Source organism: Erithacus rubecula, assembly GCF_903797595.1.
Source record: "Erithacus rubecula genome assembly, chromosome: 2".
Taxonomy (NCBI): domain Eukaryota; kingdom Metazoa; phylum Chordata; class Aves; order Passeriformes; family Muscicapidae; genus Erithacus; species Erithacus rubecula.
The window spans coordinates 44,697,200-44,721,515 of record NC_136685.1 but is presented as its reverse complement, the minus strand read 5'-3'; the positions used below and the strand labels follow the sequence as shown (position 1 = coordinate 44,721,515).

At 37.6% G+C, this 24,316-nt stretch overlaps 1 protein-coding gene across 4 annotated transcripts in view; it reads left to right on the top strand.

The window, feature by feature from the left end:
* LAMA4 (laminin subunit alpha 4) overlaps positions 1-24,316 on the top strand; it is a 96,741-nt gene that overhangs the window by 52,596 nt on the left and 19,829 nt on the right. For all 4 annotated transcript variants that reach the window (XM_079328497.1, XM_079328496.1, XM_079328495.1 and 1 more), the window contains exons 12-25: positions 877-993; positions 2,563-2,711; positions 4,675-4,816; positions 5,855-5,951; positions 6,694-6,810; positions 7,411-7,596; positions 12,545-12,684; positions 13,863-14,036; positions 15,058-15,200; positions 15,562-15,724; positions 17,803-17,936; positions 19,332-19,503; positions 21,482-21,613; positions 22,636-22,778. In XM_079328497.1, the coding sequence (XP_079184623.1) occupies positions 877-993; positions 2,563-2,711; positions 4,675-4,816; positions 5,855-5,951; positions 6,694-6,810; positions 7,411-7,596; positions 12,545-12,684; positions 13,863-14,036; positions 15,058-15,200; positions 15,562-15,724; positions 17,803-17,936; positions 19,332-19,503; positions 21,482-21,613; positions 22,636-22,778 (2,009 nt within the window). The remainder of the gene's footprint in view (positions 1-876; positions 994-2,562; positions 2,712-4,674; positions 4,817-5,854; positions 5,952-6,693; positions 6,811-7,410; positions 7,597-12,544; positions 12,685-13,862; positions 14,037-15,057; positions 15,201-15,561; positions 15,725-17,802; positions 17,937-19,331; positions 19,504-21,481; positions 21,614-22,635; positions 22,779-24,316) is intronic.

The window sequence follows — 24,316 nt, the reverse complement described above, 5'->3', positions numbered from 1 at the left end:
GAAAAAAATACAGAGATCAATTTGGGGGCATTTGAAGCAAACTGGTTTTGTTTTAATGGCTGAAATTGTTTGGATTCTGGATGAGAGGCCCTTAGCAAGCAATTTTGTAATTTGAAGAATGATCTTACAAATTCAGGCCAACCCCAGCATTTAACAGCATCAGTGACTGAGTTTTGAGTTCTTGAAATTTGCAGTGCTAGAAGTTCATGCTGGTGTGGAAGGTCTAAGAATTCAATAGAGACATCAGGCGTGCTCCTCTCATGAATCCTCTCACAAGAGCTTGAGATCCTTAAGTACAAAGCCTCTTCTGTTGTTCCATTGTTTCATAATTGCAATGCCAAGCTGCGGCTTGTCTCACAGTTAAGAAGCAAAGCCTGAAGTGTGCAGTTACATTTGTTCACTGCTTTTAACCATTTGGATCTCCATTATTCCTCACAATGGAAGCAGATGCTGTACAAAAGCAATTGTTCACATTGGCTTTAGTACTGAAAAGAGACCCCTGTGCTGTAGATTTAAAAAAAAAAAAAAACTCTAGAAAAAAATTAGTCTCCAGATGGCTATGAAAAATCCATGTCTACTTTGTCTCTGCTGTGCACTGACTAATGCTTCATTCTAATATCTTATGCTGTAATATAAAATGAAATTAATATTTTTTTAACAATCATCCAACATTTTTTGCACACAAAAAAAAAAAATCACATCATAATATGTAACAATTAGAGATGCCCAGGAAAACCAGACTTCAGGTATGTCTAAAATCTATTTGCTTCACCACTACCTGTTCAAATTAACTTTAGCACATTTAACAAATATGGCAACACTGTATTTTATCAAATGGTATTGGATATGATTTAGGGTTTTGTGCTTTCTTTTCAGGAACAACATGAGAAGATAAAAGAGCAAATGGATGAAGTGAACAGCACTCTGCTCAGTGCCACAACTATTTTGGAAGGACCACAAAAGGTCAATTCTGAGTTAAGTGAAGTAATAAAGGTAGGTATCCCAGTGCCTTGTTTAAATGATAACATCCTGATTTTTTGAAGTCATGTGTTTAGATCACTAATGGAAAAACTCTCCTTCTTTATACTGCTTCAATGAAATACTCGTTAATATTCCCTGAAAAAGTAGATGGTTTTCTTGGATGAAAAGTTTGGTAATTACAATTTACAATTACCTAAAAAAAAAACTATTATAAGGACACTTTACTGTAGGGACAGCTTAACAAAAGATTTCTGCTGTAAAGTTCTCAATTATTTCATTACAAGCAGCTGCCAAAAGATGTTCTGGTAAAATAGGCTAAATTCCTTCAGTGCCTCCGAGTGAATAAGGAAGAACACTAAAAATCCCAATATCAGCATTAAAACCAGGCACTCTGTCAAACATATATAACCAGATTGTTGTATAGAAATCCTTTCCTGAAACTGTAGATTACTATCCAGTGTTTTGAATCAGACATGGTGCTGAAGGAAATTTTTAGAAATTTTAGGGATTTGGCTTTTCTATGAGAAGACGAAAAAAATGAAACTGGGAAATTGCTAACTAAAATATTTACCAAAGCTGCTTTCTTTCTTCATTACTTATTTTAAAACTGTGAAATAATCAAAGAAAAATAAAAAAAAGGATTTTCCACAAGCACCCATTTTGGTCACAGTTGCCCACTTATTGACATAAAAGCATATATTAAAAATCATTAATTTTTCTTTGAAAAGATAATTTGAGAGAACAAGAAGACAGCTTACTTTGTAACCATCCCTGTGTTCAAGCAGTACATTGGAGTTCTTCTGTGGTGTTTTGTGCAAAACTAATTGCTGCAGTTTATCATTTTGGGTTCTTCATGGAGGATGTTCACACTTCAGGCAAGGAAGGCAAACATCATACATTGTCCATCCTCATCAGCAACAAGTATTTTCACATTTCTCTATTCATCCTTTTTCCCTCTCATGCTTTTTCATGTATTTTGAAATACATTTATAATCACATTTTCCACATTTCTAATCTTCAAAGACATGACAAGCTTGTGTACTGCAGAGAAGGTGAATGCAGACCTATTTGGTCTTTCCACAAGTATTTCATAAAAGGAATAAACATGGCAAAGGGATACTACTTTTCTTTGTCTATACATACATAGGTAGTATTTAGGTGGATTGATTTACAAAGTAGACTAATCCAAGATGTCTTAGCATGAGGAATCTCCCTGTGTAAGAAGGCAGAAAGGGGACTTCTCTCTGAAAGGCTTGTCAGTGCCACAATTCTGAACCAAACATGCAAGACTTATAGCAAGACTTTTACCATCTTTTTTATTTTATACATCTCTCTTCAATGCCTTCTTAAGTGATTTCTGGAATTTTTGTTGATCATCTTCCTGCATTTGTCTCCACACTGGCATTCACCATTAAATCTTTCCTCTTTTTCTCTTAAAAATCTAAAATAAAACAGCTATAACAGAAATAAATGAACACTATAATGAGATAAAGGGTAAAATAAAACATAATAATCAAAATACAGACTTCATTTTTTGCAATTTTCATCTTCTTTCTTTCCTTCCTTCCCTGTTTTGTTCAGAATGCATCAGGGTTCTACGCAGAGATAGATGGAGCAAAAAAGGAGTTGCAAGAAAAACTAGCCAACCTGTCCCTGTTTGATGATGATTTGGTAGAAAAGGCTATGGATCATGCACTCAACCTGAGAAGACTTGCTGACGAGCTGGAAGGGTAAAATTTAACTTCAGCAGACTCTGTTCATACAAGTGCCACTTACTGAAAAGACAAGCAGAAACACAGTGACAAGAAATAGGCACCAAACAAATCAGTGTTAAGTCATGTATAAAAGGACTTGCCACAGTCCACAGAGAACAGCTGAAGCTGAGCTAAGCAAAATCTATGAAAATTTTAAAAGAATAAATATATATCATGAATTACATTCTCTCTAGTCCTATTGGGCATGTTCTCCTCTTCCTATAGCAAAAGAATAGGAAAGGTAAATTAGTGAAAAGTGAAATAATACAGAAAGAAAGAAACTGCTCATGTCAGTAAGTCCATCCACATTAAAAAAAATGTTTAGCACTACAGGACACAAAATGAGCTTTGGGATAATTTTATTCCAAGAACAGTTTTACAGATGGAGTAGTTCTGATGCTTAGTAGGTTGTGTCCCAATGAAACTGGCTCACAATAGCATCAAAAACTTTCTTAAGTAAGTCTTTCTATTTTGCTGGAAGATACTAAATGTGTCAACATTGCATCAAATTACTAAAAAAATCACTTCTAGATAAACTTAATGATTTTATTTGTAATTGGAGTTATCCATGGAAAAAACATGGCTGTAAATGAATTCTTAAATAAAATATGTCACCAAATTCTACCTTAAGTAATATCATGGGCATATGCTTTTGGAAGATAAGCTGAAAACTACTCTTCAAGTATATTATCTAAATACTAATTGTTTCTCAATATTCATATGCCCTAGATAGGAGATTAAAATAGAGAAAAAAAAAATAACAGATGGTTTTCTTCTATGCAGTTGTATAAAGCTGACATCAACAACTGTTCTATAATGCCACACAAGCTACAGAAACACAAAAACCAAACAATATGTTCAGTCTGAGGTCAGCTAACTGGAAGTAGCAGCCTAACTTGAAAGAAAATACCCCATAGGGCTAGCCTTCCTCCTGTACCAAAATAATTTTTAAATTATTACCAAGTCCAACACATTAGGAATTTCACAAAAAAAACCAAGCAAAAGTAATTTAAAAATATCCAGATGGAAATATGCTGACTCTATTTTTTGTTGAGAAGATTGTCCTGCAGTGAAACTTTAATCCTTTAAAACATTTAGCTTGTCTTCAAAATATCTTGGTTTTATAGGTTTGCTTTATTAGCCTGTTAGGCTTTCAGTTGATAGAGTTTATTGTTTTGCCTGAAGGGAATTTAACAGAAAATTCTTGCAATAATGCTGAATGTGGAAATTTAATAATCCCTTTGTGAACAAACACTTTGAAGTGAATGCACACATGTGCACATGCATCTACATTTAGAACATTACATTGCTAACATATACTTTGAAATCTGCTTATCACCAGAACATTAAAAAATATTATTTATTCAAAACTGTTAACAGATGAATGTTGAGCCCTGAACTATCTTCTGTTTGGAATCTCCCCTGAACTCCAATTACCACCTAATATGCAGATCAAAACCATACCATCAAAGGTTTCTTTCCATTTTTAAGTCGAACTTTCTGCAAATTTTCATGACTAGGAGAATCTTCATCTGATTCTCCCCCTTTTCCCACTTACCTTTGGAAAATATAAACAGTACACTGACATATCTATCCTGGCCACTGGTACACATAGGTCTTTCCATTCATGGATAGGAATTATTCCCATAGGAGGATTACTGATAGGCCTGTTATTCAGCTAGTTTATGGAATATCTGATCCTGATTGTAAAAGAGATAAAAGTTGAGTAGTCATTTGTGTCTTCTCAGACAAATGTTAAGGGCAAACATCTGAGAGTTAAATGGCAGGAAAGAGTCTTCTACCCACACAGTTTTCAGATTGGTGAAACACAATGAAGAGAAAACCAGTTAGGCCAAGTACATTTATATGTGTGATTATGTAGTCAGAAACTACTTTGATTCATTTTGGTTTCTTTCATCTTTTACTCTGTTTTTAACAGGAATTTGTATGGTGTTGATTCAAATGGTTTGGTACAAAGGGCAATCAATGCATCAAATGTGTATGAAAACATTGCTGGTTATATTGAAGAAGCTGATAAAGCTGCATTGCTGGCACTGAACACAACAAACCGGGTCAAGGATGTGAGTAATTTTCATAATATCAGCTTTTACTTTACAATGCTTCAGAGACTTCAGGCACCTAAGTGAAAAGAAAAAACAAATTTAGCTTAACTGGCAGTTTTGAACTTCTCATTGCACATCTTTTTCCTTTATTATTTCCTGGATTAAATCACATGTAGTTAACTACTCTTCCAGTCTGAAGTCCCCTGGTATTTGAAAAGGCTCCCTGTCCCATAGGGTGATGCTGCTCTGTGTTGTCATTCACACTGAGACATTTCTGTGAAATTAAAGACAACTCCCTACTCCTGTAGGAACCTGAGCTGGCATTTAGTGCTTGAGTCCTCCTACTTCACTCAGTGCCATGTGGCAGGAAATGTGGACAACACATCACTGGGTCTCATAGAAAATCAGGCTGAAATGGGACAAAGCCCACCCATATACTCAGTGGAAGAAGTAGGATGCTAATTTTGTCTCTGGCCTTCCTGTTCAAAAATACTTTATGTGTCTTTTTTTATGCCTATAGTTACCAGTCTGTATATATACTATTTACCAGCAATTTATTGCTGGGATAGCAAGAGGATTTGGGTAGATTAAAGGTGTCTGAACCCCAGAGGGCTGAGGGATTTGTTTCCAGCATACTGCTGCAGACTGCAAGGCAGCTGCCCATGAAATGAAAGTATTCATCACCTATCTGAGATGAAAGTAGAAATTAACAGTCACAGTGCCTAAATAACATGCAACATTTAGTCACACTGACTAAACTGGAGCTGATAAATTAAGAAAATTTTCTCCATATTTGTTACCCAGTAGTAGTAGTAGTAGGAATAGTGTTGTTTGGAAAACCATACAATTTTTTAAGCCTTCTTAAAAGAGAAAATTTTGGTTTTCAGACATTTTTCCACTCCAACTGCCAATCTTAAATGAAAGCAAAGCAAATGAAACTGCATGATTTTGCAGTTGCATTTACATGCAAGTAAAATAGTGTTCACAATTAAGCACAGTAAAGTGGAGTATTTAATAAGGATTATTCTGACTCTCTTTTTTGGAACATGCTTGTAGGCTGCAGTTGGAATTGATACTCAGGTCATTTACCATAAAGGTAAAAGTGAAGAACTTCTCATCCAAGCCATGCAGCTACAACGGACAGCACATGACAGTAAATATACATCCTTTCTACTTTCCTAATCAGCTTATAGCCATGCACATTAAAATAAATTTCAGAAGCACAACACTAACAGGTTATTGATTGAATTTACCACACAAAGTACTTGAAATGGCCATGGGCAGTTTGAGTAGCTCATGTTTTGTCATCCTACCAGATACTGATAGTTTGTCTTATTCATTAAAAGTCCATTTCAGATACAGCTACAATTTTAATATGTGTCCCACAAACCATTGTTCACTGGTAAATATACTCAATTACGTAGTTCAATTAAAAATCAGATCACAACAACTTAAATATTCAGAAAGCTGGATTTCACCAGTTGGGGGGTAATAATAAATGTTCAAGTAATTTGGCCTTTCTTCTCTGTGAATGAAAGAAAGATCTAGAATTACCTTTTAAATTTTTCAGGATCTTCTGAGATCCTTAAAGCTATTCTTGCGTACCAGTTTCAGCTATTCTCTGCACTTCTGGTAAAGCAAGGAGAGAGAATACTGACTGAAACATAGCTCTCCAGATTTTTGGAAGACACCCTGTGGCAAGCAGGGGTGCTGCAGGGCTGTTTTTCCCTTTAGATTATGTAAAGTCAAGAGTGCATGTCCTAAATTAAAAGAGGACATGGTACACTGTCCGTGGTACATTAAATGCCTGATGACATACCTCCCCAGGATTGAATTTATCTTTTTAGATGGTGCCTTGTCACCCCTCAGCTGTACCTGCCCTCTTCTCCCCACAGGCAGCAGTTACACCATTGCAGACACCAGCTGGCAAGTCAATGGCACTTTTGCCAGAATGAGAGCCCTGCGGAGCCAGCTGATGAGAGCCATCGCCAAAATGCAGTCAGCAGAGACAGGTTGGAAGGGGAACTTCATCTTTATGGTGCTTTTTCTGCACCCATTCAAGGGCACATTTTTATCTTTTGATACGGAGATTAAGTGGTTAGTAAGAGTTCAGCTCTATGGACATGTAAAAGAGCTTGACTGAAACAACCAGACCTAGATATCAAATATCGACCTTTAATGTTTTCATAGTGAAATTAAATGTTTTGTCACTGAAATTATTAACATTCTTCTTGAAACTGGTGCTGGTCTTGGCTGCTGTAGAGTTAATTTTCTTCACAGCCATTAGCATGGATTTGTGTGGAACACAGAGTTTATAATACAGAGATGTTTTTTGGGCCAAAAGAGCCAAGGCTTTTTCTGCTTTCCATATTGCCACACTGTTGAGGAAACCAGGAATGCATGGGAAGCTAAGAAGGAGCACAGCCAGGACAGCTGCCCCTAGCTGACCCAAAGAATATTCCATTCCACATGACATCATGGTCAGTGTATATAGACCAGAGGGAAGAAGAGAAAAGGAAAGGGGAAGACAGAGAATGGGGAGGGACAGGACACACAACACACATGAATATTTGAAAGAGTTCATTTCCTATCACTCCCTGTTTGCTCTGCAGAGAAGGCCAGAGAGCGTTTGGAGCAAGCTCAGCTGCAGACTGCCGAGGCTGTGAGTGCCACCACGACCGTGACACAGGCTACCACCCCCATGGATGAGAACGTGAGGCTGTGGTCCCAAAACCTGCAAGACTTCCAGCACAATTCAGAGGCATATGACACTGCTGTGCATTCAGCTGGGGATGCAGGTATGGTGACCTGAAGTTTGCCACTCGGCAGTGTCAAAAAATCAGGGAATTGTCACAATAACACGTTGTATGAATTGTTGACATTGTGTATTCATAGCATATAATCTTCTAGCATTTTACCTCTGTGAAAATTTTTGAGAGTCAGCAGTTGTCCAGGTCTTGACTATATTTTAAGAACATTGGATACACAGGGACTTCCTAAAATTATTTAAACCTTTAAGTGCTGAAGACTTACTGACTTCTAATTCATTTTTTATCAGGGTACCAAAGTCACACTGAATGGTAAACAGCTTGTTTAAACACTTCTCGCTATTATAGTTGGTGATTTAGGATTTTTTGTTTGTTTGTTTTTTAACATTGAGAGACATTTGAAAACAGAACCCTTTTGTCCTCAGGAGTGCAAACATGGAAAAGAAATGATCCCTCACTTGATGAGCTTGTAGTCTAAACAAAGGGATCAAAGAGGATAAAGGAGGAAATAAAATATTTAAGCAGGGTGATTTCTAGAGAAGCCTGTACACATCACATTAATTACACTTTTATTATTGGAAACACTGGAAACATTGGAAAACTTATGAAAAATTTAAGGCAAATAATGAGACAAAAACAAAAGCTAAGGCAGACTACAAAATTGAAATGAAGATGATAGGCAAAAGTAGAAAAAGATGTGAAGATGAAACTGAAATGAAGTGACTGTAGAAAGAATGAAAAGAACAATTGGGGAAGAAAATAATCAATCTAGAAATGAAAATATTTGGAATAAAAACTTGATTACAGCACCACTATTATTTATTGCTCTATGTATTCTTGACTCTGCTCAGGAGGCTCACTTATCCTAGGATATTTATGGCTAGGGAGGTTGGAAATCCACAACAAGAAATTTCCTTCACATATTTGAGGATACTATCACCTGCAGACCTGTTCAGTGATATCTTGCCTCCTAAAAGTGCCCCAGAGAAAGTCCATAATTTCATGGACTCTGTCTCCAGAAAGTCTGAATCTCAAATCTACTGTCATAAATCCCTTCTCCTTTTGTCAGGAAGGTTTGCAACTCAAGTGTCATTTTACTGCAAATGGTGTTATGAGCACCAAACTCAACATTTTTTCTAGTGTTCCAAAGTCACAGTCTTCTCTCTCAGCTGGGGAATTCCAAGGGTCAAGTTATTTTCACAATTCCATGATCAGTAAGACCCTTACCCCTAGTATTTTTGGTTAAGTGCTTCCAAGAACTGGCATAGAAGTGGTTCCCTTCACAAGCAGAAATTCAGTGCTATTCAATATCTCAATTTCTGGCTCCAGAACTGGAGGAAACTCAGATTTCTCTGAGCTTTTCATCAAAAGGGAACATTGAACCTCTCCCTCTGGGAAAGGGTAAACTCACTGCTAGTCACTGCACAGAGCTCCATAAGAGCATAGTTAATATAACAGCACTTTTATGGGATTGTATTGCTTTAAAATGTTTTTGATCACCACAGAGCACAGTTTAGGCTATGGGCTCTAATTACAATGTAAAATAATGCAAATGTGGATATGATTAGCCTCCCAAGAGGGAATGGTATGATGAAAAACATCTAAGAGAAACAGTGTGCTGTATCTTACACATGAAGGTTTCTGGTTTTATTCACCTTTACACTTGATTTACATTTAACATTTTCCCTTGCCAGCTTAGTAGGTAGAGCAGCAACACAGACTGCATTTGGCTCTTATGCTCAAAATGCCAGCAGACACTCAGGATTCAAAAAAATCTGCTCATACTAGCTTTTGTACTGGAGGAAATATTGTACTGGAGGAAATGCCAGCAGCATTGATGTGTTCTGTAAGAGTGAACAGAGCTAAAATGGCCCAGCTCTCCCTTGATTAGGTTCCCAAAAAGGAACAAAAGCAGCTCCTATGTGATATGCCTGGAAAAAATGTCTTCTCTGTGATGGTGGGTTTGCAGGTAGGGAGTCACCTTGAAAATGCTTGTTCATATCCAAGCTCCTGGAACACCTGCTGACCACAAACTAACTGTTGGATAGGTGCTAATATGCAACCTACAGCAAAGTGTGCCCTAGTACATTTGTTGAAGAAGCTTTCCCATGACATTTTTGTCCTGAAGGCATTTTATTTGTTTGTCTAAAGGTATGATGAAGTGTTTTTTTCCAGAAAGAACAGGTGGAAGTAGCTGAGAAGAGAGATCAGTGCTACACAGGAGGCTGGCACAGGTAGTGCTCCAGACAGATGTGATTGTGGTTTCCAGCCCAGGCAGACAGATGTAGACATGCCAGGCATGGTCGAGTGTTTCCAGATCAGCTGTGTATTGTTCCAGGAGAGGCTGATCTGACAGGAGGAATGTCCATCAAAGTCCAAAGGAAAGGCACAACAAATGTTCAGACAGTTGCCTGGAACACCAAAAACACCTGATCTTCACACCAATACCACCACCAGAGCAGCTGAAGCCTCCAAGCTGGCATGTCTGCACTGCCCTTGAATAAAGCTTGCACTTGGTGCCTGGAAGGGTGAGAGCAAGTCTTGGCTGTGCAGTTTGTCTGAGAATAGTCCATGCTGCCATTGTGCAGGGAACTGGTGGGCTTCAGGAGGCAGGATGGCACATAGTTTGGGAAGAAAAATGTTTGGGAAGGAAAACGTGAAAGGGGAAAGTGTCTGGAAGGTGATAGCCAGGGTATTTCCTCCTTGACAATTTCCCTTCTATTCTTTTTATATTTTATCACTGGGTAGGACTAGTTTTCTTTTCCACTCTCATCTTCATCCCTAAGACAAAAATCAAAATCTATGGTCTTATGTCTTGAAGAATGCCATTATAAAAGCCAAGAGGAAGAGATTTATATTGAGATTTCACAATAGTTCTAGTAGTTACAGATGTTAGTTTTGTGTTTTCATGTTATAGTGGCATTTCACGTTTAATACATCAAATTTCAAACAAAAAAGCCAGGTTTAAAGATACTGAATCAAACGCAATTCCAATTCAATTGCAGGTTGTTTTTTTTTTAAAGTGGCTTCAATTTGCTAAATCATTTTCTGAAATTGAGTATTTTTGCCTTAAAAATAGAAAAAGGTAAAGAGAACCTCCTATAAGTTAATTTAGGTTTTGTTGGGGTTTTTTAAGTAGAAAATTTAACACATTCTGGTATCACCATTTTACCCAATATTTATGATAATTTTTTGAGAATTCATTAAAATCATGATATTTTAATGCACAGTAAACTTTATATAGAACAGTTGATTACAAAATTCCCCTACATAAGGCCTTTCAGGACTAAATGGGAAAAACTGGAAGGTCAAAAGTTCTATATGTCCCACTCCTAGACTGAAATTGGAAAGTAAAACACAAATGAAAACAGCCAAACAGAGACAGGACAGGATTGGCAAATACAGATATTTTACTCTATCCAAATACAGGCACACTTGTAGGACTCCATGGAGTCTTCTCACACTCTGGGTTGATATGAATGAGGCTGAGCCTTATTCAATGCAGACTGGAAGCACAGAAAAGTGATGGGAGTCTGCTCCTACTCTGCTGGTTTTTATACAGTCTCCTATATCTGATGATTATCCCCTTTACCTGCCTCTCTTCATCCAGAAATGTTCATGGTTGGGTGGAGCTCTCTGCAATGGGGTCCAGTGCAAGGTGTCCCTGCCCATAGCAGGGGGATTGGAACTGGGATTATCTTTAAGGTCTCTTCCAACACAGGCCCCTCTCTGAGTCTCAGACAAAGGTAAAAATATGATGGGAAGAGCACAAGAGCAGGTGAATGTAAGTTGACAGCCCTTAAAATATAACTTCAAACCCTACAAATCTGGTCTTAACCTTTACAGTGAATCCATGTCATTAAAATTAACTCTGAATGCTGGATCTTTCTTGTATGTGTGTAGCTTGCAGCTAAAATCACATTTCATTATACTCAGCTACTTTTACCTAAATTTAATTAAAGAAGAAAAATGATGTGATGTGTAAATATCCTTCAAAGGGCAGCATGTCACTGGAATCTGATGTGATGAAATTAGATTATAATTAAGGGTAGATATTTTTCCTTCTTGATAATTTTTCTGCCTGTCTTCCTGGGAAAGGACTTCTCTCACTTTGAACATGACAGAGCCCCTGCATTTCCCTTTGATAACAATGACACTTGCAGATGTACCACCAGTACCTGTCTGTCACAGCAGAGAAATACCAAAGGTCCAGGGCTCTAATTCATGACCCCTGGCAGATGCAGGAAGGAAAGCTAATGAGGTTACCAGTCACAAGGGCTGGGGCAGGTACTAAGCACAGTTTGGGTGCACATACATCATCACCATCATCATCTGAGGCCTTCTATTGCACACCACAGCCCTGCCACACAGCACAGAATCAGCAGTGTTTCTGCCATGAGGGTAGACTGTGAGCCACAAGCAAACACACCTCCTGTGCAGCCACTGCTGCTGTCTGGGTGATGACCTCTGGGAAACATAGCTGAAAGTTGAGGAAAACAGCCCATATATCTCCCCTGCAGTGAAATTGAGGAGTTCATGAACCATAACTCATAGATGAAGTTCCCAGGTCAGCCAGTGAGATGCTGAACAAACAATCCTTCTGCTCCAGTTGCTGTAGCTGTAAAATTAGGCTTCAATATTTGTCTTGAAGGAAGATTAAAAGGTTAAAACTATTACTGTTTACAGAGTTCCTTGAGGAAAGTATTACAGAGGTAACCTGCCATAGTATTACCTATGAGTCTAAGAAAACATAGTGTCCTTTGTGCAAACTAATTTCCAAAAACTTTAGCAATACTAGATTCTTAGAAATCACTACCCTTTCTGAAATCACTGTGTCTCACACATCATAGTTACAAGTTGGTCAGGAAGCAGAAGAGGGGTGAGCTAACCTAAGAGGATAGGGTGGGATATCCTTGATACAAAACCAGTCTTTCAAAGACAAAAAATAAAAATGCTGTCTCTTCTTTTCTAACTGCAGTGAAGAAACTTTCAGAAGTTTTCCCTCAGCTCCTGGACAAACTGCGCAGAGTAGAACAGAAGGCACCAGCAAACAACATTTCTTCCAGCATTCAGCGGATCAGAGAGTTAATTGCTCAAACCAGGAGTGTAGCAAGCAAGGTAAACTTTTGGATTTTTGGGACTTTTGGTTACTAGTACTAATAATTAAATCACACCATAACCTAAATTTTATTGGGCTATGCTAGAAGCCCAAACCTGGACATTGTCACCTCCCCAAAACTGGATGAACAAAGCACATTGGATGTCATTAAAAGTTTCTATTTGCAAGCATTTTATATATCATAGTATTAATGGTAGGCTATTTTTACTGCAGTAGCAACTTGACAATAAAAATTTGAGCACCATGCATAAGACAGCCAGAACAACAAAACCTAATTAACTACAATTTGTAGGCAAATTACCTACAAAGCTAATTACCATGAGTAATAATTACAGCAATTTAATGTAGGCTTTTCTGAGATGACAGTATTTCCTTTTTATATTTTTTCTTTCTTTTGAATTAATTTTCTGCAGGGTAAGAGAATCCTTGACTCACACATATTTAACAGAGAAAAAACACTTTCATTACCATACATAAATAATGAGGGGTTTTTTCTAACAAGAAAACCAAGGTCAAGTATATTTGAATTTATTCAGAGAAATAAAAAATTCAGTGTGTTACTGTATGTTCACAGTGCTGGAATATAACTTGGAAAAATCAGTTTGTGTGTAGTGTTTGACTGTTCTTTAAAATGTATTTCGTGATTCAGGTATACTGTATTTAAAATGAAAAACATTACCTTAGTTGAAATAATTTTTTAACTAAAATGAACAGTTTTACAATTTTATTAGCATCTCATAAATATCACTGTAGATTCAATGATATAACAGGATCACTCATGAACAGAAAATTGTCATACTACTCTTAAAGCAAAGAAATAAATTATAGGCAGAAGTTTTATAGCTGTATAAGAATTTCATTGTGTGCTATACATAGTGATGTAGCCCTGATTCAACTAAACGCACATCTATCTCCCACTGAAATGTCATTTACTTTATGAATATGCTCAAGCAAAGTTCATTAGGGCCTTTAATTAATTTTAAAATAACTTCCTCTATATTCATTACAGAGTCTTCCAGGAAAATTGCTACAAACATACAATTTTACATGCCAATGTATAGATGCCAATCCCACTCTTGCAGTAACAAGGCTGCTGGCTCAGTGTTGTTGCACCCTTACCTTAAGTAATGACCCCAGGCAACAACATGTGTCTCACTTTGCACATTTGCAATTGCAGGTCCAGGTTTCCATGATGTTTGAAGGCCAATCAGCTGTTGAAGTCAATCCAAAGGTCAACGTGGAAGAACTGAAATCTTTCACTTCCATGAGCTTGTACATAAAGCTTCACAAAGACAACCCTCAACTGGCAGCCTCTCCAGAGAGATTCATTTTGTACCTTGGAAACAGAAATGTAAGAGAATAACCCAGTTAAATTTATGCATATATTTTTTTAAAAAATAGATCAGTTTGAAATTTATTTGCCCTCAGTTTTTCCTCTCACTGTTTCTTCATGTTTCAAAATTAGAGGTCTACTCTATGACCATCACTGATTTTGTCACAAGCAAAGAGCAAGGGTTCCTGAGACCCCTGTCCTTGAGACATGGCACTCCAAACAATGGAGGATGCTCTCTAAAAAGCAAATTAGACTGCCTGACAGTGTACTGCTTAGATTGTCACTGCTGTGAGCCACACTTGCTATCTCCTCTGCCAATACCAGGGTGCTCTGAAGCAGTTAATGTCACCTGCCTGGCTTCTGTGAGATATGCTTTCATCAGTTTATGCTGCTGACAGTGTCAGTTCCAAATCTCTGAGGTCACAGGCCCACAAGATAAGCAGGCTTCTCTATCTGTGGCTTGTGCTGCTGTTAAACACTGTACACATTTGATCACTACTTTGAAATAACTGTTCTTTAAACTGTGGTTCTGAAAAGAAAAAAAAAACACAACTCACAAGACAGGTATCGCTCTGGCAATCTATTACTTGGGAAGGTAAAGAGGCAGGCTTTCATTTTTAAGCTTTGCTAAAAAGAATGTTTACTAAGTACAAATCAAGTGAAATGTCTCTTGGCAGAATATTTAATTGCAGCATAATACTTAGGCTTTAGACTATTTCCGCATGTGGCACTGCACACTAAATAATGATGAATGGCTTCCCATTGAACATGACTAATTCATGGTCAGCAGAGATCTCATGACCTTGAATTCACCTCAGTTAAAAGGGATATAAAGTAAAATATCAGAGACTTCTTTTCTGTACAGGTTTATGTGGTGAAAATGACCAATTAGAGAATAAATGTTTTGTTTCTATTCAAACAGCTTTTGGTAATATTTAAAGGTGTCATTCAGTTTATCAAAGATTACCCTTTACTTACATCCTGCATTAAATCTCTTTCAATGTTGCATCTCTAACATCCCTCTCCATTGGTGTTTTAGGCAAAACATTACATTGGTCTTGCAATTAAAAATGACAACCTTGTGTACATTTATAATCTGGGGGGCCAAGATGTGGAGATACCTCTGGATGCCAAGCCAGTCAGCACCTGGCCTTCTTACTTCAGCATCATCAAAATTGAGAGGTAAAGTGATAGCATGTATTTCCCCTAAATCAAACAATAGGAGAAATAGGAGAATATCAAATAGGAGAATCAATAGGAGAAATCAAACAGAAAAGGCTGTGTCAGAACTGCCCATCAGGCATTTTCAGTGCCTGGCTCTAATCCTGCTGAAATAAATGGAAATTCTTCCTGCTTTTGAAGAGCCAAGACCCAAGTGGCCACAGGGAAGAAGGGATAGTGTCCGTGGTCCCTCCCTTTTTTTACCTCCTGATTACTAGTCTTCTCTAAGTAAATAAAACCCTTCCTGGGGTTGGAGGCTTGTTTGTTCTTTTATAAGTCTTTCCAACATGAAATTCTCTTCTCCTACAATTATTTTCTGCAGGATTGGAAGACACGGCAAAATGTTTTTAACTGTGCCCAGTCTTAGCAGCACAGCTGAAGAAAAATTCATCAAAAAGGGAGAGGTTCTTGGTCCTGGCACCCTTCTTAATTTGGAACCTGAAAATGCTGTTTTCTATGTTGGTGGAGTGCCTCCAGGTTTCAAGGTTGGTCAGATACATATTCTCTATTAAAAATTAAATAGTGCAAACTAATCTTGCTGGACTTCCATTTAAACACAGAAATGGTAGATAAATTAAAAAGTCCTTGTTTAGCCATTTATCATCTTAGGACTCCATCTCTTAGTCATGGTGAATAAGTTTTATTTAACATATTTTGTCATACAGATAAGGTGATCAAGTTTCTGTGAGTTGCAGTTCAAGTTTCCTGAAAAGTGCTAAAAGGAAAGCTTGCTAGCTGTTAAATAGCATGCATAAACAAAGGCCTATTAGTACAACTTAACTTGCAGGCTACCAGTATTTTTCAATGTTAATGAGTTCTTGATACTTAGAATTTCTCTTCTACAACTCTCACAAAAATGAAAAGTAATGTATTGTTAATAGATCTTGCTGGAAACTAATAATATAGTCACTTGTTTGCATTTAAATTAGGACTGGTTTAAATCCAGACTTATCACAGCATGAAAAGTTGCCTGTGCAAAATATGTCTGAAGGCCTGTGTGAGACAGTAGCTTTGCTCCAGTTCCTAATAGTCAGCATGAATTAGAACCTCACTTACCTGCTTCTATGAACATGCCAGTTCCTCTTTTGGGATTTAAAATTAGTGTGAATTGTCTTAGCTGTGAAAATTGAATGGCTGAACAAAAACACACCTAGGGAGACTTTAGAGAATCCGAAATTCCTTAAGCAAACTGTAGCAAGTGCTAAAAAGATCCAAATACTGATCCTCAAGCAGAGGATTCAAACGAAGAAAGAGTAACTCAATACATTTATGGATTTCTGAGCTTGGCATAGTTATGACTACTAGATATATGCCATGGCAGGAATTTTGGATTACTGAGCCCTGGGTGCAAACTGCCTGGGAACAGGACTGAAGACTGAATAACTGTTTCATATACAAATGCACATACAAAAAGTCATCCAGCAAATGAACCCTCCAGGTCTGTTCCAGAGCAGAGAAAAAAGAAAAGAGGAGAGTGAAGGAAAGTGGACATAGGAAGAAATGGATTAGTGGTATATTTGACAGGCATATGGGTCCCTTCCCCCTTAGAAAAGGACACCTCACATTTTTATTTATTAACATAGAATCCAATTTGTTAAAAGCTTCTTGCTTCCCTTTACATACTTTGCAATTTGAAATGCACCACTTTACCACTAGAACGCCCATGCTTAACACAATTTCAAAGAATAGAAGAAACAAAGGAAAAAAAGGAATCATGATCATTTACCAAATGAATCTGTGCTGCAGATAAGAATGCAATTTTCTTTTACAGCTACTTATATTCTGTATTGCTGTATTACCTTTACTATTGTATCATAAGAAAATGAAAACAATGAGAAGATGAAGAAAAGCTACTCACAGTGATCAAACTCTAAAGTAAAAGAGGCATTATTATTATCACACCTGTTCCACAAGGCAAAATATTTTAATATAAAAAAGAATGGTCTAGGTCTGTTAGCTTTATTCCTTTGTATTTTTCCCCTCACCAGTGTGGCTGTTTAAATTCCATTTGCAGTGACCTTTGATAAAAGAAGAAGTTTCTACCTCCTGCTAGCTTTTAGAAATAATGCCTACTGAGGATTACCCACTGGCACAGATTTTGAATCCCAGTCTCCTGGGTTTAAAGAGCTCTCTGATTTCTCTCTCTATAATTATGGTATGGAGTTATTTTTCTGACTGTGAAGGATATCTATGCATTAGATATGAAATATCTACTGAGTTATTCAAATACATTGAATAAGCCCTGTTATTAGTCAAATCTTAGCCTTTTTCCCTGTTTCCGAGCATGCTCCCATCAAAACTACAAAAGAAGTTTTTGTTTGCAGTTGCCTTACCTGGCCAAATTCTCTCACTGTGAGACCATTTATGTGCTCCCTTGTTACTTTCAGCCCAAAGGCCATATCGTAGTAAGGACTGTGAAGACTATTCACAGCAGTATCAACCTTTTATTTTGGAAATACAAATTGCACAGGGATAAAACTGATGCCAGGCACAAATGCTCTCACAACACTCACCTAAAGAGTGCCACCTTTCTCCTTTTAACTCTCCCTCGTCCTCTGCACAGCTCCCTCCCAGCCTGAACCTGCCTGGCTTCATCGGCTGCCTGGAGCTGGCTACCCTGAACGATGATGTGATCAGCCTGTACAACTTCAAGCGCGTCTATAACATCGACACCACCACATCGCCACCTTGTGCCAGGTAGGAGACAGTCCCTGCATCCCTGCCGCTCCCTTGGTACCGGCGCCGCTCCGCAGGGCTCATTCCTGCTCTAGATTAGAAAAGTGAAGGTGGGATTGAGGGGTCCTGGAAGGAACTTGGTCGCTCTTAGATCGTAATTGCATAGCAAGTTTGATTTCTAGATAGATAGATACAGATAGATACAGATGTAGATATAGATACAGATATAGATATAGATATAGATACAGATATAGATATAGGTGTAGATGTAGATGTAGATGTAGATGATTAGATATAGATATAGATATATTAGAGATAGAGATAGAGATAGATATAGATATAGATATAGATATAGATACAGATAGGTATACATATATAGATATAGATTAGATATAGAGATATATAGACTTTTATTTATTTATATGTATGTATAGAAGTTGGACTCCTCATGAGTCCCTTTTCATATGAGATATTCTATGATTTTTCTGCTGTCTCCACCAGCTGTCTCACAATTTTGTTCTTGCATTCATAAAGGAAACTGCCACATTAGATGGGGCTTGTTGCAGGCTCCCTCCTTGCCCCACTGCTTAGGACAGGGATGCTCCTGACTCAAATCACATTGTTCCAAGTGATACATATAGCCACAGCCATTCATGTCTAGTGGGCCTGATAACCTTGAGTGTAGTCCCATCTCCAGCTAGAAAAGCTTATACAGAACTTTCTTTCTGCCACATAAAGCCCCAACAGATATTCCTTAGAAAAGCCATTCGCAAACTGGGAGATGCAGCTCCTAAAGCAGAAGTGAACACCAACAGGAGCATTAATTTAGCACAGACACAGCAGGCATTTTGGTCACACAACAGCCAGCAACAGTGGAACCTCTCCCAGGAAAGAGCAGGAGAGTAATTAGCAGCATGCACTGGGAAAAAATGCAGTAAGCATTGGTAGAGAAAAATGAGCTTTGCATACCATTCCCACAGGAAACATTAGTTGCTGCTCTCCAAAACAGAGCATACCAGAGTCCATGCTCAACTAAAGGTCTTGGAGAATTCAAACAGATTTCTGCACAAACTGGGAAAGCTCCTAGTAGAAATATCTGTGTATCCTTATAAAGAGGAAGTGCTGTGGGCCTATCATTTTACAAGGAAAAGCAAAGAATTTTCCTTTACTCTACATATAGCACAGGTTAAAAGCATGATGGAATGATGAAAGAGCTAGATGCACCTTCAAAGCTACACATTATTTCTCAGGAAAAAAAATTCTGAGAAAAAATTTGAAAGGAAGTCATGAGTCTCACCTTGCCAGATAGAAGCAGTTCAGAACAATTATTCCAATAAAGTGCATAAAGGCATTTAAGTTCCCCTAAATTAAAATGGGTAGATACCAACTAATCCTTCCCTGCTTGTTTTTCTATAGAGATAAGTTGGCTTTCACTCAGAGCCGGGCTGTGAGCTATTTCTTTGATGGCTCTGGCTATGCCTTGGCCAGAAACATTGAGAGAAGGGGTAAATTCAGCCAGGTGACTCGCTTTGATATCGAAGTTCGAACACCTACAGACAGTGGATTGATCCTGCTGATGATTAATGGGGTGAGTACCAAGTCCTGCTCGTACCCTTTATCCATATTTATCCATATTTATCCATATTTATCCATATTTATCCATAATTATCCATTAGCACTAGTACCTAAAATACCTTGGAAAATCCAAAATGTTTATGTCCTCACGTTTAACTTCTGGGAAGAGGAAATACTTTGTGTTTGTCTGGTGCATGTATATATTAGGAGGGAACTGGAACTTGCTCTGCAAAGGCCTCAGGAAGTCAAGGCCCTGAGCTGGACTCTGCTTTTATCCAGAGACAATCAGGACTTCAAACTGGTCCTATCCTTGTGATGATACTTTGAGAGGGACTCCAGTTAAGCCCAGCTGTTGTACCTTTATTTAAATGTGAATGCTTAATCAAAGCTATAGGAAATTTCTGTGAAGTAACTCCCAAAAAAGCAGCCACTTTGTGGTAGCTGCCACTTTATAACTTTGCCTCAGGGTGTACTAGAGTTAAATATTTAAGTTACTGAAAATAGAAAGCAGCCCAAATAAAAAGGCTCAATCCAAATGTCAGGAGCATTTCTGAAGTGTGAGAGTGATGCAATCTCTCTAAGAGTTTGAAGACATGCAGTCCACAGACAGATACTTGTGTAGACATCTAGATACAATACTGCTTTAAGCATTTAGAAAAAAAAATCCACTCTTATTAGAAGTGCTATTCTCCAGTATTTGCCTGTAGAGTAACTTCCAGAGGAGGGCTGTAGGAAGTAATTTGCAGCATAGCATGCTACCACTAATCTTCATTCTTAAGAGGTTTTGACTAAGCAGCTGCTGTTAAATGTTTAAGGGTCTTTATTACAGAGCATTTCTTTTCCTCCAAGCAAAAGTACCTGGAGGTTTCTTGGAGATGTATGCACTTTGTGTTTGTCAGTGGAAACTGCAATCAAGTTGGATATCAGCTGTGGGAGACCATGCCTCCTCACAAGCACTTTTAGAAAGTCTGTGCAAGCTGGTCCATTATTCAATTCTTCAAAGACAACTCATGAATATTCTGAATGAAATCCTTGTTTCATTTTCACGTTTTTGCTATACAGAACAAACCCAAGCTGCAGTTTCATTTAAAATTCCTAGATTGAAGCCTACTCTTACTTCTTGAAGTAGTGACTTCTGAAGGTGGGCTCATTTCTGTGGAAGACAGAAGTTCTTGGCCTGCAGTAACGTTTTGAGAATTACTGTTTCCATGCTTCCATTAGGCATGAACACTAGGAGAGAAGACAAAACATCAACATTGAAAGCATTAATCCAGATGCACATTTGCTGTAAACTTTTCTTTTTGTTTCTTTATGTTCAGTTTTGGAACAAGACTAATTCTAGGGTGCAGATCTTTATTTCAAGCACAGCCAAAAGATATTCTAAAGTACAGCTCCTGTTTATAAATTTTAGGTTACCCAGCCACAGAACAGAAACCAAATCATAAAGTAGGGACAGTCAGGAATTCTAGGAACCAAATATATAGTAAATACACTCTAGCTATTGCTATCTTTTCAGTAAATACATCAGTGCTGATCAGGGCTGTGAAAAGAGAAAATCCTGAGCAACTTCAAGCATTGCAATAGAAGCTGCTAATGCAGATACAGCCATTTTAGCACAACATTGCTTTTACCAGTATAATATCTTTCATTTAGGGCATGTGGTATTATTTTAACAGTGAATAGGTGTGTTTACATCAGTGATACCTTACTGGTAAAGAATAGTGACATCACTGTGCTGCCAAATACCACTTCTATTAGGAAACAGTTCACTAAGTCTTCCAAAAAGTGCCACTTATAAAGCAATTACATGTGCATGTGCATATATACACATATATTATAAATATAAAAATACAGAAACTGTGCTACAATTTTGCAAATAAAAATTTATTTCCCAGCATACTTTCCCCATGTCAGTCTCATAGCACTGTTTATTAACTTTAACTGCTGCCCACCACATAGTCCTTTTCTGACTGCTGTTCTGTTTTGCACAGAGCATGTTCTTCAGCCTGGAGATGCACAATGGTTTCTTGTGCCTCCGCTACGACTTTGGCTTCAGCAGTGGCCCCGTGCTCCTCGAGGACTCCACGAAGAAGGCCAGGATTAATGATGCTAAATTTCATGAGGTACAGATGTGGTTACCAACACAGCCATTTGACCAGCCATCCCAGAGGCTCCAAGCAGAAATAATTGCTCCAGCACCCATGAAAGGCACCAAAGGATGAGGGTGCAGGTGGTGATATGGTGGAACATGCAGAAGAGTAGAGTGCATGCAAGTCCCACCAGCACCAAGCAGAGGACAGGGAAGGCTGTCCCTGCCTTCTCATAAATCAGTGCTTGTAGACAGATTGTGGGTATTACCAGCCAAGGACAGGACCATTCACATGGAACAACGTTTTATTAATTCCATATGAAATCTATCAACGACAATTCTCTATATCAAATATAAAACTTTCCTCAAGTAAAACCATGTCATGATGTCAACTTGACCACCTTAGTTGTTATGCATTGCATTACAAGAATTTCCATTTCATTTGAAAAGAGAGCTGGTTTGGTAGCAACCTTTTATATATGCACAGTATTTTAGGGACTTTGGCAGATGTAAAATATCTACTTGCATTTACTTCCAGTGAATTTGCTGTAAGCCAATGTAACTGTGACAGTAGTAAATCCTCCCTGTAATGTGTTGCTTCTCCTGCCTTTTACTTGATCTCAATTCAAAGTCTGATTTGTGACCAAAACTACACCTATAGATCTGTTCATGTTCAAGCAGAGAACAATTAAGTCTTTCATTCTTTGACAATGAAATAAGTTTTTTTTTAAAGTATGTCCTAACTTTTGGATAAATCAAGAAAGCATTCTGAAGTTTACAGAGCTTATCTGTTTGCCATGGTGCAGAATTTGATATGAGTACTTTCATTTTCTTTATTGTTAATTGAAATATCTAGAGGATTCAGTCACCAGAAAAATAGTGACATCAAAACAAACTTCTACTAGTAATTATTGTCAGCTTCTCCCAATTTACAAAATTCTCTGTTAAATGTGAGGAACTCTTCAAACAGAAGGTACAAAGATGCAATTAATTCTGCAAGATCACCATAACAGCTTACAAAAGATGACATTTTTAAGCACATGTTTTTCTTTTCAGATTTCTATTATATATCACAATTCCAAGAAGATGATCTTGGTAGTAGACAGAAGACATATAAAAAGTGTGGAAAATGAAAGAACAGCAATGCCATTCACAGATATTTACATTGGAGGAGCACCTGCTGAGATCTTGCACTCCAGGTTGGTTTATAAATGGGATTCAATCAGTATTTTCAATTAGTCACCATATGTAAGTTAAGTTGTATGGCCTGAAGGAGTAACAATAAAATAATTTCTTTGGCATTAACCTTATATAAAACAATCCTTCAGACACTCTTCTAAGTGTCTAAGTGTAGGAGCTCTTAAGTACTGAAGGCTAGGTTTAATCCAGCACAGTTAAATTCTACTCAAAACTTACTCAAGTTTTAGTAAGGGTAACAGAAACAGTTGTGTTTTCAAAACAAAAAGACATTTTCAAAGAACATATTAACATATAACATTGGTATTGCTCCTTGCTCTGCAAAAAGTGACCAAGACCCTCTACCAATCACATTTTCAAATCTAAAGATGATCTTTTTCCCATTAAGCATTTCAGTTCTGATTCATCTCAGGTTCTCTTTGGATTGAAGTCAGCTGGCTCTGTGGAGGCGTGGGAAGAAAAGGTCTCATTTTCCCATTGTACCATTTGACAGAAGCACAGTTTAGTCTCAGTGGACTGTGTAACTCTCATTTCCTGCACTAGGAATCTGCCAGACCCCAGGGTCATGCTCTGAGAGCAGACTGGCTACTTGGAGAAGAGTATGCTCTTCTGATAAGCAGAATTAATTCCCAGGGCCAGATAGCAAGGCCAGAATTTTCAGAAGGGCTCCAGCTGCTGTTTCAAGTGTCACAATTGCTAATAGGAATACCCTCTATGTTAAAAAATAAAAATAAAATTAAAAAAAAAGAATTAACAGGGCTTAGTGGTAAATCTCATGAAATTGTATTCTTTGTTTTGTTGTTAGAAGAAACTCTTGACCTGAAAAATAACATCTGAGATACAAAATACTTAATCTTTAAAGATAGTAACAGACTTCATGTAAAAAAAAAAAAAATGCCTTTCAATCCCATGTAATTATTTGAACATGCAAGTAAAGTGGTGGGCAAGGGAGAAACAGTATAACTTACCTGTCCTTTCAAATAGTTCTTTACAAAGGATTTTTATAAGGGGCTATTAAGAAAGCTAGTGGAGTGGAGAGAGAAAAGGCTGCAGTGGATTAGAAAGCAGAAAGAGAAAATAGGACATAGCAGTAATTTTTCAATTTTCACAGTATAAAAATTCTACAGCACATGCTCAAAGGATCTCTCTCAGGGTTGGTATTAAATACATTAATGATCTAGAAAGAAAGTACAGAAGCATGGTGAAAATTACTTTCGTTAATCAAGCCTAAAGAACAGTGAAAAAGCCCAGAAGGACCTAGAAATCTAGGAAATTGAGCAGCTCAGTGGCAGATGAGACTTGTTCACAAATACAGGATAAAAGATGAACCATGTGAATTATGCCTGCAGTTTTCCGAGCAGATTGTGGTTATTCTGAAAAACACCTGGAAGGTACTGTCAAAGCAGGAAAATAACATCTCAATTAACAAGCTGTATTAGAAAATAAAAGACCACAGGCATTGTAAAATATTATCAATTATAATATTAAAAAATATATACAGAAATTATTTAAGCAGAGCTTCAACTTCATCTCTGATATT